General features: G+C 39.5%; 1 protein-coding gene across 2 annotated transcripts in view; it reads left to right on the top strand.

The window, feature by feature from the left end:
• The first annotated feature begins 2,569 nt into the window (after positions 1-2,569).
• LOC103133545 (VPS10 domain-containing receptor SorCS1-like) overlaps positions 2,570-13,878 on the top strand; it is a 59,932-nt gene continuing 48,623 nt past the window's right edge. Inside the window, exon 1 of one of the 2 annotated variants that reach the window (XM_007545319.2) lies at positions 2,570-3,632. In XM_007545319.2, coding sequence (XP_007545381.1) covers positions 3,000-3,632 — 633 coding nt within the window. In that variant the 5' untranslated portion in view covers positions 2,570-2,999. The remainder of the gene's footprint in view (positions 3,633-13,878) is intronic. The other variant, XM_016667959.1, reaches the window with a different exon arrangement.

Here is a 13,878-nt window from a genome sequence, read left to right as displayed (position 1 = left end):
CACGCTATTTAGATCTAGTCAAAATGCCTGAAGTTTGAATATTTTTTGTGAAGTGTTGAGTTAAAAAATGCTTGTCAATATGTCAAAGCTTATCTTATATGAGTTATCATATTCTCCCTTATTCGGACAATAAGAAAAAGGTTTCAGTTAACTTTATGTGTAAAATATGAGCCTGACTTTTTCTCGATTAGAATCATTGTCTGCCTGATTCCATTGAACTTCAAATGGAAAAACAGCTCAGGTCATAATCTAGATATAATGACTGTTATTACAGTTTGCTAATGGTTTGGATCTTAATATTTAAAAAAAAAGTGCTTTATTAAAAAAGTAGCAGATTGCTTTTTTCTTTTTTCTCCCGTTGACAGTGTGAAGTGACTTTATCCTCAGTCTGATTGATTGAACGGCCCCTTGAGGCGTCTCCACCGAAACCTGGCGAGGAGTTCTGTGCTGAGTTCAGAGAGACTTGGATGAAACCAGAAGCCACCAAGAAGCATCGCGCTGATAAATTTGCTTGATTCGGTTGTGATAGATGTTCTTGTTTTTCACTGATATCAAATTAACTGGCCCAGAGCCAACAGCCTTCTGAGGGACCTTCCTGCCAGAACAACAGTCAGGGTTCTAGCACATTCTTCAGTCTTCAAACGAGGAACTTCTAATAGTAGAAAGGAAGAGTGGAGAGAGAGATTCGGAAGGAATCAAGGGAAGTTGCAGAGATAGGACACAAAGAAGGAAAAAAAGTCACAAAGGAAGGAAAAAAGGGATTTTTGCAGAGTAGAATATTTGTTTGCATCTTTGTACTTTAGATTGAAATGTAAAAATATGTGTAAAATATGTAATAAAGCTGTTTTTTGTTTTTTTTTGCTTCATTAAATTATTAGTCGGCCGATTTTGTTGTAACTAATAACATATTTATGTCTCAACTTGAAATACTTTATTGATCCCAGGGGATAATTCATTTTCAACAGAGTCTACAAAATCCACACATAACAAAAGCGCTAATGTAAAAAAAAAAAATAAAAAAAATAAAAATAAAAATTTTTTCCATCATCATAATTTTAGAGTGAAGCCAAATACATGCTAGTCCAGAAATATTATTAGAAATCTCTTTGCCTCTTTTATTAGAGAAAGAGACTTGAGACTTCTGATTGATTATGTGACTGGTTATGAGGCAGATTTATTCGTGTACATTAATCACGTTCAACAGAAGCACGCTCACGCTGCAAACTGCACTAAACCACTGCATCCTCCTTTTAACTTTTTACTTAATCATTTTTAAAAAACTAATCACTGGATCAAATGTACTAACAGTGACTCGAAGTCGCATATGTCACTCAAGTCGTCATAAAACATCACCATGAAAAATAAGCAACCTCTCCACATGCATCCATGTGGATCTACGCGAACAAATCAAGAGTAAGAATCTATTATGTGCAGTGGGAATCAGTCCCTGCCAAACCTCCGCGAGTGAAAAACACATTACAGAAGTTGTATGGATGTCTCACACCTGCATGGTCATTACTTTCGCCGAGGCGCTGATGTGCATTGTGATGGCCGGTTTTGCTTTTAGGTTTGCGTTACGGTCAAGCGTTCAGCTTTTTTTTTTTTTTTAATTTTATTTATTTTTTTTTGTTTTAGCCGACGTTCTCCGTGATTGAAATTCTCAGTCAGCCATCAATCTGCATTATAGACTGATTTCCTCTTGTCTGGTGGGGGCTAACTAAAACAGATTGAGACAGCTCTAGCTCACTGCATCGCTAATGGCTGCCAATGAAAGACGTCTCTGTGCGGTTGACCCGTATGTGGAACAGGATCACGTCGCAGCTCAGAGCGATGAAGAGAGCACAGCTCAATACAGGGGAGTCTCTTCGGCATCAGTCACCAGTCAACAGCATCCTCATCTTATTGACTAAATGTTGCCCAGAAATAGAATCTAATCAGAGGGTTTGGACAGGCTCTAGTTCTCCTAATGGTTTACCATTAGCCATCTGGAACAAAGCCCAAAGTGTAAAAGGAAATATAACAATACATTCCGAGGGGCTGTATTGCATGGCAAAAAAAAAAAAAAAAAAAGGGGGGGCTCTCAATTATTGCCACAGCACTGGCATATTTGCAGAGATCAGAAGAGCTTTGCAGCAAAAAAAGAGAGAAAAGATTACTTGCTCACCCCTGCTTTGAATCCTCCTCATTATTTTCTGTCATACCAGTCTCTATTAACCTGTAAAGGCCACGGAAAGCAGAAGCTAAAATCTTGGGGGGGAAAAAACGGCATTTTCTCCATTCAGCTGTTGTTGAATGGATGATACAAGGGAGCCGTCTGTAAGTGAAACAATTACCCAAGCATTTTATTTTATTTTATTTTTTTTTGCAAGCAGGGCCAAAACAGAGTCATTACTTGCATGGCATAATTGACAGTGAACTCAGGCAATCTTATTAATTGATTACCCAGACCTTTTGGTAATGGAAAATGCAAAGTCTCATTGTATCAGCAGCCTCTCTGTGCCCCCCCCCTCCTTTACTTTTCAGCACAGGAGGGAGCAGATGGAGATCCACTAATGATTCTAGACTCCCCCCCCCATCATCATCATCATCATCTTAGAACCTCTCAAGGAATTTTAATTTTACGCCATCAAATAACCTATATAGTGTAGTAACATGCAGCACAGTGCATATCAAAAACAGCTCAGGCCCAGGGGTGACATATAGCTTAATTAAGATAACAAGTTTATTTCTTAAAGCAGGCAAAGATGAGGATTGCGGGAGTGTGCCCCCGCGCCTCTCTCATGCAGGATTCAGCCTCCAGCTCCTCCTCTGATGCATCGTTTGCATCAGTACTTGGGAACCCTTGTCCGCGCGTTGCTGCACCTCCCCACAGTGCGTTCGCAGACTCCTCTTTACCAGGTGATGACAGGAGGGAGAGAGAAAGAGAGAGTGGGGAAAAAAAAGAATCGCTCCTGATTAAAACAAAATTATTCTCAAAACTCTAAAGTCGGAATCAATGCATGATGGAGACGCGTCTCGGTTGCTGCTTTTTCCTCCTTTTTTTCTCCGAGTGGATTTGTCTGTTGTCGTTAACTTCCATCCTGGGCGGAACAAAGGCGGAGGTAAGGTGCATTCGCCAGTGCCAGCAGCCGCTTGTCGTGGCGGTACCCCGGGAAAGAGCGGCCCCGGACCAGGCGGGTTCCGACGCAGCTCCCGGTGAAGAATTCGTCGGATTTGTTGAGGAGTCGTTCAGCGCCAGCGGAGACGGGGAAGACGGCGCTGCGGAATTAGTCGCGAGTGAAGAAAGTTCATTCAAACTACAGCCGCGGCCGGGGGAGAATGAGACAAGTGGTCCGCAGGGAGACGGGGACCATCAGAAACTTTCCCACCGTCCTCCGGGCGCCTCCGGCCCCTCTCCTAATAACGCGAGTGAAGAGAGAGGTAACAGCTTCAACTCGACCGGGAACGCAGATGCGGTCGCGTGGAGAGTGCGAAGGAGCGCAGAGACCTGGTCCGGATTCCGGGGCGAGGGTGTGGAGGATGCTTCGGTTTCGGACCAGGAGGAGTTCGAGCTCACAAGTTCAACGTTTGCCCTCGCCGGGGACACGGCTCACAACCAGGCGATGGTGCACTGGTCCGGACAAAACAGCAGCGTAAGTACACCATACTTTGTGGCGCTCCACATTTTTACGCACGGCTGTCTTTTGACGCAGTGTGGTCAGCGCTCACTCACGCATCTGTGGTGTGCGTGGCTAAATTTGAAGCTTTTGTCCTGCGCCGTAGTCACGGGAAAGAGGTGAAAAATTAAGAATGCTGACAGATCGCAGAGTTTGGTGGCTGATATCCACGTGTGCCTGTGGCCGCCTTCCATCTCCTTTGTGTCGCACACAGATCACTCACGAACACAACTTATTACTGCATAGTTGTTGGAATATATAGAGACATGTTTTATCTGTAAGATTACCCAAATGATCTTGTTTATAAGTTCAAAAAATATATTTCCAAAAAAATATATTTCCAAAAGAGGAGGAATGCGTCATAGTGATTCCATCTGGTCCTCTCGATAAAGCTTATTCTGTTTCCCTTTGTTTTTGTTCTATGATTATTTAAAATACTTAATACATTCATGTGTAAAAGTAGTTATAAAGGTATCTCTCTTTTTTTTTTTTTGGCCTAAACTGAAACTTTCATCTACCTTGTACAAAAAAAAAAGGCCTGCATAAAACTTGAATCTAAATTAGGTGAGAGCATAAAAGACCATGAGCATTCACAGTTGGACATCGTTAGCATGTAGAGTTGGAGTGCATAGCTCCTAACCGAACTGCATATGAAATAATGCCTCCAAGCGATAAAGCATGCAAACAAGTAACTGAGATATTGGAGACATCACAATTTCAGTCACTACTGTGACCTAATATGTTGTGCAGCTCTGACAAAAATATAATACTAATAATAATAATGATAATAATAAAGAATTCAAACTGTGATCTACTTTCAGTAGTTCACAGTTTGAATAAAAATGGACAACGGTGGCTTTTTCTTGAATGATCTCCTGTTTTAAACCCTTCCTTCTGCTCCCCACACAGCTGTCACCACACCTCAGAGTCCCACACAAAACCACTCAAAAAAAGAAAGAAACTTGTTATATTATGACCTATTTATTAAGATAAAGATAATTATAAAATATTGTTCTATTCTTATTAGCCCTGGGCTATTATTACATTATCTACTGATGCATCACTGAAAGCTAAGATTCATATTCCTATTTCATTAGCCACCCTCCCGAATTATGGCCAAGTTTTTTGAACTCCCTATCAATTTATGTCTACCAAGAAGAAATGGAAAACTTATTTGGGTACAATTTTGTTTTGTCCAAAGAAGTTGTCTCACTGGAGAGTGCTATGTGGCTTGGGGTGCTATTCTTGTCTTGTCAAATAGCATAATCAAAAATGGTCACATGTGCTAAACATTTCAATTGAAACTATAAGTTGGACACACACACACACAAAAAAAAAAATAATAAAAAAAAATATATATATAGGGTTTATACTTATATATAGTGCTCCAAATGCTTACAGAGTTCGCCTGCCTTTGGTATCTACCACAGCTTGCAATTTCCACTTGGTGACTTCTGTGGTCTTAAAGCTCCACAAACCCTGCGAGGAGAAGATGAGCCAGTGCGGAAGCACTTAAAACAACAGGGAATATTCCTTGTAACAAGCTCTGTCTCCATTTAGAGCCTCATGTGCGAGCAAGGAATGTCAACATCTATTTGGGGCTCCGTCATATTTAACTAAAACCACAGCTTGCTACATGGACGCTTTTTAGTCAAGAGGTATGATCTGAATTATTTGTAAACCCTCAACTGAACTGAGTTTGCTATGACACCAAACTCAGTTGTCTGATCGGCTAAGGATGAAAGAATGAGCTAAGTTGGATGGTTTCATATCTGAGATCAGTTGAAAGTCATTTGCGGCTGTAATTTAATTTATGTTAAGTAATGTTAAAATCCAAAATTGCTGTCTGGAAACAGATATTAAGATTAGGTCAGAGGCAGAAGACATTGGACGTTTTGAAGAGATAAAATCATCTAAGGCAGTGAATGCAGGAGTAGTAAGACATGCACACATGTATATCATCAGCATAGCTGTTTATCTCAGATCTATGTCCTTATTTTCGGCTTTTGAAATCATTTTCTGTGGTTACATTGTATTACCCTACGTGCCATCAGCATGTAGAGTTAGATCTCAATAATTTAATCATCATCAAAGTGAATGTTTATTTTAGTTAATCAGTAAAAAACTTTATGATGAAGAATTGAGAGGAATTAAAGTGTGTGGTAGAAAAGGGCGCACAAATGAGGGACAGTCACATGCTTAAGGAGAATGTGCAGCAAAGTCATATCAACAGTGTAGTTGAGATGCACAAGTTGTGAACTGCAGCTGGAATCAAAGGTTCAAGAGCCACTATACTCACAGACAAGTCCAGGAAATGTGCTAATTGTTTTAGACACACTTTCCAAAGCATCCTACCTGGACTAAAGAGAAAAAGGACAGTACTGTTACCCAGTGGCCCAGTGTCTTCAGAAGAAAGCGAATTTTGCATTTCATTTGATAATCAAGGTCCCACAGTGTTGAAAAAGAGAGGGGAGGCACAGAATCAGAGCTTTTTGGGGTCCAGTGCAAAGCCTCCCTGAGCAGGGATTTATTTAAGTGCCAAGTGTTCTGCTGATTTTTGTCCTCTGTGTTTTACCAAGCCTGGAAATCAGCAAGTCTACCAGAAAGTGTGAGGGTGCTTCCCTTTGCTGTCTAATTAGAATATCTAATGTATCAGTCTCATTTTTTGAATTAAATTATTAAAATAAAAAAAATGATGACGCTCTAATTTAATAAGATGTACCAATAGTCCCTGTAGTGAGTTCTACGTCTGCTCCAGACTCTTGTCCTAAAGGGATTTCCATAGTAAACCTCTGGAGGGAAGCACAAAAAGAGGCTTTCTAGATATCAAAACTATCTCAACTTTGACGCAGAGGAGCAGTGACTCCACTCTGAGCTTCCCCTCATTTTATCTCTGGGGTCCACTTCAGAGGGAGATCATCCAACCATTTATCCAGGATTTTCAGCTTTTTCAGTCATAATCCATGTAACGCAACCCTTAGACATAAAGGGTCGAATCATACACAAAGCAGTAAATCGAGAGTTATGCTTTCCCTTTCCTTCTGTAACTTGTGAGCAAGTTGTCAAGATACTTGAAGTCCTTTGCTTGAGGCAGAGACTGATCCCAGTCCTGGAGGGAGCAGTCTACCTGGTTTGGATCAGAACCATGGCCTCTGACTTAGAGGGGCTGCTAATGCTGCTAATCTTTTGGAAAGTGATGAAAGTGGTCAGGTCAAACTATCTATTAGCACCAAATTTGATTTCCGCCTTATTAGATCAGTCTTTATTGATTTGAAACAGCAAAAAAACAACAACAAAACAGCAGCACTTAAACTCACAAAAAAAAAAAAATCATCCAATAGTTTAATGACACATTTTGCTCACACTACGAAAATGAAGCCCTTTTAAAACCTTTAAAATCTTCCAACTCAAGAATACAGGAAGCACAGGAGCACATTGTTTTCACTGATAGATATTTTTTATCTATGTAATTCTCATATTTTTCTCAAGGAGGGTTGAAGTAAAAATGGGACCGATGTGTTGAAGGTCTTGGTTGGCTGATGCCTCCCCTCCAGCTCACACTGGGCAAGATCAAGGACAGTTTGATTGACTCAGCAGGCAAATATAATGACAAACACATTCACACCGACATTCAATTTAGACCTTTTGATTCCCCTTGTTAGTCTCTCAACCAAAGGAAAAACTACAACAGCTGAAAAAAAAAGAACTAAAGAAACTGCACCTTTTATATTATGTGAGGAAATTCAACTGTGGAATAATTAAATTAGCTTAATCTACTTCCAAAATAGAGTTGCACGTCTATGACATTTAGCCAATAACTTAAGTTGAACCATTTGAAATTAGCAGATTTTGATATTTCAAAGTAAACTTCAGACCTTAACTTCAAAAGTGACAAACTTTGGACAATGAGGACGAAACTGAACAAGCTCTGCTGCACTCTAAAGACCTTTGGATTCAAAACCCCTCACATGGGCGCCTTCATAGAATGTCTTACCCTTGGATGATCATAAAGGTTCAGAGAATCTTTGATGAACACAAGTTGATTGAAATTATGCATCTGCCATACACACACGGCCCACAGGAAAGCCGCTCAAGGCTGCGGCAGCATGAATGCAACTCAAGACGTTTTGTTTAGAATAAACATCTGCTAATCATCTAATTCTTTTGCACTCTGTGTTTTTTTAATCAAATCATTAAAGCCTGTTGATTAATTGCTTCAACGTGAAATGTTGAAGTACAATGGCTGATACCTTGGTATTGAAATCTAATGTACAGGAACATGAATCAGAGCTGTAGCTTGTACCGGACATGGCAGCTCTTCTATGTTTTGCAAGGTTTTACTATTGGATTGCAAAACTGAAGGGCTTTCAAATTGTTATGATCATTTCATAAATGAGAATTTCACTATGACAGAATAAGCAATAAATAGTAAAAAATAATAAGCCAGCAAGGCCTGACCAATAATTCCCTGACAAATATTAATATCTAGAAAAGGGAGGAAAGTAAATTATCAGAGCAATGAGTTTCAAACTATTTACACACAAGCTACTTTTCAAATGTTTGACAAGACACATGTAGCACCCCACTGCTCCATCACCTATTCTCAGGGCAGAACTTTAACTCACTTGCAGGGTGGCTACTTGGGTTCGTGATTTTCAGGTAGATACCATGCCGGTTTACCTCATGTAAGTAGCTATTACTCCACTACTGTTTTTTTTTACCTTCCCAGTAAAACAATCCAGACATCCACACACAAAGTTGTTTTTCTTATTTATCTTCAACATCCCACAAACTAACCTGGCTTATTCTACCCTGAACGTTGGTAGGAAATTAACACATAACAGCTTCTATAACCCCTTATATACATTTACAAATATTAACAGTTCTTAAACTTACACCAACTTCACATTTCAGCATATAACTTCACACACATCCGCACCAGGGCCCACACTCACACACAGAGTCCAATACCCGTGGACGCTTCCGTTGCAGGCCTGTTGATGTTTGAGTTCGCCGAAACGAACGCAGAAGTCCTTGTTACTTTTCCTCTTGTTGGAACCGGATGGACCAACGAAACCGGCTCGCTCCGCCGACGTCCTCACCGTCACCGCTGCTTAGCGAGTCCACTTTCCTTTTCTTCTTTCCCTTTAGCGTCTCCACGCAGGATTCTTGTAGCTTTCTTTATCTTTAGGGAAACGTCCCCGCCATCTTGCTGCTTTTCCCCCCACACGTGCCCTGCAGCAGTGTCCTCTAAAAAGTAGCAGTGGCAGTCCTCGTTAACAGGTCCACACTCCTCATTACTCAATTATCAATTATACTCTGCGTATAATCTTATTTCTAACTCGCCAACTATGTTTAACACGATTTTTTTTTCCCGTATTGTTCCAATCTCTCTTTCTTTCTATTCCCCTCTCTCCTTCCTCTCTCCTTCTCGTTTTTTTTTTTTTTCCAGAATCCTCTCTCTTTTTTTTTTCTTTTTTTACACTTCACTTCCCCTCGTAAATCTCAGTTACTCTCAGACATAGGAATTCATTCCTCTCCGTACTCTACAATAGGTAAATCACTGAAATATACATTTATGTTACTCCATTACCCATTCTTAACTCCAGGTACTTATCAAAAGACATAAACCCTCCCACTTCTTGTGGTTCTCAAACCCCAGGGCTACACACAGTTTCGTGTTAGTTACAAATTATTACCTATTCACAGAGGTTAAAAATACACACAAAGACAGCCTTAGTTTATAAGACTCTGCAAGGCTATTGCTTTGTGATTCATTATCTAACATCTAAGAAAACTCTAGAAAAGATCAACATTCCATCTAAATGTCACCTAACTTTGTAAGGAGAAAGTTGAGTGACAGAAAGAAGAGCTGAAATCTTATAACTAGATTCCGAGCCGAACATTTTCAACTTGTTGATTATATAATCTGGGGCTTATTTTAATGTGAAATAAAATGCCTGTTTGCAACTGTCTGCCTTTTTTCTAATCAAGAATGAGTGACACAAAGCAGGAGTTGGATATTGTAATACAGGTGCATCTTGATGAATTATAACATCACTGCATATTTCTTGGATTCATTACACACAGGGTGATGTATCCCAAACCTTTATTTATGTTAGCCTTGATGATTACAGCTGATAAAAACCCAAAATTCGGTTTCTCAGAAAGTTTGAATATTACACAAGACTAATAAAAAATTATGATAGCACAGAAACCATGAGTACTAAAAATGTGTTCATCTACTGTACAGTACATGCACTAAATATTTGATTGAGTCTCCTTTTGGATCAAATGCCGCAGCTGTGGAGTGTTGTGCATGGAGGAGGTCAGTCTTTGGCTCTGCTCCGGTGTTAAAGAATTACTGGTTGCCATAATAACCGTAGCTCCTCTGAATTGTTAAATCTGGGGATGTCTTCTCTAATTTCCTCAGAAACTGATTTTGGGGTTTTTATAAGTCGTATGCCAAAATCAAAACAGGTCATCAAACCATCATGAAAATTAATCAGATAAAAATGAAAATAAATTGCTTTAAATATATGACTCAATATACAATATATAAACACACACACACACACACACACACACACACACGCACACACACACACACACACACACACACCTAGTACATACATGTAGGTTGTAAAGTCCAGAATGACTCTGTCTGAGAAACGCTGAAGTGTTCAGTTTTAATTATTGGAACAATATTACTGTCCAAATTAAATAAGAACAATACCGGCAGGTGTTAAGGTAAGGACAGATTTGTTTATACCTCAAGATTCTTACAAATATGTCAGATCTTTAATGTTTAAATAATAACTACATTAAAAACAACAGCAGAGAAACAACAACACAATGACAGTGCCATTATTAATTTTGAAGCAAAGAAGCATCAGGTTAGAAACTAAGTACATCCCTATTTTTCAATAGGTTACAGAATAACCTTCAGCTCTAAAAGCTATAATTTAACTTTTTTGACAAATGAGATTGCTACTGCGTTGTCCCTGCATATCAGTTATAGATACTGACAATCCAATTGTTTGCATAATTCCCTCCTCTGCTCCTGGTGTCATCTTCTATTCTACAGACTGAGTATCAGAAAATGGGCTTTTAGGATGAGAAGCTGTTTATTTAGATGCATGTCAACACATGACAGACAATACTCTTTAAAGCTCAATAGTGTATTTTTTTTTCTAGGTTAGGACTCAACCAGTTTTTGAACTCAATGGATTCCTATCTCTTGAAATATTTTAGTGCACATTAATAGCCTTAAATAAAATTTCTGCTTGCAGTAAGTTGTTTATCTTATTGAGTGTGGTGGATTTTGTTTTCAAAATTTTTTGCTTGTTTTACTTGATTTTCCTTATTTCTGATGGAGTCCAGTCTCAAGTACATTTTGAATCAAACCGGTGGGATGAATAAAACGTTCACCTCTAAATCTGCCGGGAGTTTGAAAGAATTTGAGTCTTTATCATCCTCTTGTATACTTAAGTTTGATTCTGGATTTTGACATGGCCTTTGCAAACCCCCTGATTATTCTCTTCTTCAGGCATCCTGTTGCTGAGTTACTGCTGTGTTTGGGGGGGATTCTCATGGCGAATGACCCAGTTTGGCCTGATTTTCAGCTGTCAAACAGGGAGACTCACATAAGACCCTGCAGTACCTCGGTGTACAGAAGAGTTCGGCTTGCTTAATGACTGCATGGCGTCCAGGTTGTGTGGCTGCAAAGCAAACACAAATTATCAGCCCCCGACCACTGTGCGTGAAGGTTGTTGTGCGGTGTTTGTGCTGATTTGTGTTGATTGTTTTTTTGTTTTTTGTGTGTGTGTGTGTGTGTGTGTGTTACAGCACAACTCAGCTGTGGTCAGTCCAAATGGTAACTTTGCTCAGATGTAGCTTTATATGTCATGACTGTACTGCCGTGCTGTTTTTCGTGACCAGACGTTTTCTCTTGGTGACCCTCAAAAGAAGCCGTACTTGCTGAGATTGTTGTTTTCACTTTTACATATTATCTGACACTTTCAGATTCTCTCTGATATAAACCCTTATGATGTTTCTGATATAAACCCTTATAATGTTTAGCCTTTCATTCATTGTTTATGTTCGATTTCAATTTTTCTTGCTAATTAAAATCGATCTCACAAACTAACCAGATTGATGGGCAGTAACAATAGGATTCCTACTGATGTCTTACCTGTCTGACATTGTGTTAACACACAGCTGAAGCTTCTCCTGCCTCACAGCTGATAGCCTTCAATACGTCAACGTATAAGTTTTGATCAAACAAGGGCAGAAAGATTTCAAACTGAAATGATCAAATCAACTTTTTACAGGAAGCAGGAAAAGATAGGGAAGAGAATCTGAATTAAAATACCTTTACCTTTAACTGTTAATGTCCACTAAAAAAAACTGATTTGTTTGTTCTTCCTGCATGATAAAATAAATCTTGTATGACTCATGCTACTAAACAATGAGCTTCTTATTTAATAGCAGCCTTTTAAGAATATGTGATGAGACTTTCAATCTGCCAATACCTTCTTAGAAATGTTGTAACTTTACAGACATAGTTTCCACTGCTGCTTAAAAATATGTTTTTCCATATTTTAGCACATTCCAGTTTCCAAGAACTATAACATAGGAAGACATGCGAACAGCACTGATAAAGGCCTGTTGTGAGCAGTCAATCAGGAGCAGAGCTCACATCCCACCATGTGTCAGATTGCAGTTACTGTAAAACATACAAGAGTATATTTAACATTTTGTATTAACTATTTATGTGGTTAGCATAACAAAAAAAAACATTTGTGTGTCTTTGCACTCCATTTGATCTTCCTATTAGAGTTTTGCTCTGTCTCTCTCTCTCTCTCTTAGCTTCAAACATGACATAAATGTCCCTTTTTACATAGCCTTCATATTTCCGAACTTCCTCTGATGTCATTTTTAACATCCCACTGAAACGGAAAGCAAGTAAAAATTCAGTGTTCTTCTCTCAGTCACAGGAACCACAATGAAGCATTTTGCTGTCACCTATATTTTGCACTCACTGATCAGAATAAGATGGCATTTTTTGTATTTTCTGAACCTCTGGTTACCTGCTGCTTTCTAGAGGTATTAGTAGAATCATGTCTAGTAAGTAGGACTATCAGGAAGATTTCTATCTCTGTTTCTCGGTTTCTTACAGCCATGTAGGTGGTTGGACAGGTTTAAATTTAACAATAAAGGCGGATTTCTGCAGCCGTTTTCTGCTGATGTGCATTTCACCCTGATATACATATATTCTGTATTAGGGTTGGAAAAACAGTCTAAACTATCCTTCATTCTAATTCCTCACCATCTCATTGCCATTCGCTTTCTTGGTCCTCCCGGACACATGTAGCTTCCTTCATAAAGCGCGCTGACATGCTCAGACAACCGCCTGACGAACGCTTTCAGCATGAACCTTCACGGGTTCTTCTCTCTCCCAGGAGGCCGGGATGGACAGTTTTGGGAGGCAGTCGGGGTGGAAGGGGAGGGGGTGTGCTTGATGTTTCACTGTTACAGGGAGTGAACATCTCACACATAAATATATTCATGAAAAACATAATGATGGGAATCGCGAGAAAGTCGCACTAAGAAAAGTTTTTTTTTTTTGACAAGTTTTGGGTCCGTGGTGCTCCTTTCCGGCACGGACAAACACCGACTCTTAACACTCAACTCTGCACAGAAACCACTGGCTGTCTGAGTTCAGCTCTGTCAAGTCACCAAGCCTTCCCATGGCGAGCTTCTCTGACGCCTTCAGATCCTGCTGAGTGTGTTTTTTTTTATATATATAACCAAGCTGTGCTTGCCTCCCAAGTTTCCTTTCTTCTTTGCCAAATGCGGCCCAATGGAGCAGAAATTCAGAATCCAAATCAGGTGAAGATTGTTTTTCCAGAGAAGCATAACGCTAACTTGCGGGGAGCATAATGAGATCTCACCTCTTTTTCTTTTTCCTCCTTTGTGTGTCATAGACACATCTTTTGTGCTTCACTTTTTTTTGTGTGGCAGCTTAAATCAGACTTATGCTGTGTGCTCAGCCTGTTTGCTTTTGTGACTCACTGTAGTTTCGTGAGCGGCTTCAGAATAAAACAGAAAGCCTCAGAATGGTTGCAGCAGCAGCTGGTAAGGAAGAAATTAGCTGTTGGAGACACTCTCTTAAAATAATATGTCAGGAGATTTGTTTTGTTGAGATGTTTTTTTTTTT

Source organism: Poecilia formosa, unplaced genomic scaffold (genome assembly GCF_000485575.1).
Source record: "Poecilia formosa unplaced genomic scaffold, Poecilia_formosa-5.1.2 Scaffold12, whole genome shotgun sequence".
Classification (NCBI taxonomy): domain Eukaryota; kingdom Metazoa; phylum Chordata; class Actinopteri; order Cyprinodontiformes; family Poeciliidae; genus Poecilia; species Poecilia formosa.
The sequence above is the reverse complement of the archived record's forward strand: the minus strand, read 5'-3'. Positions and strand labels throughout refer to the sequence as shown.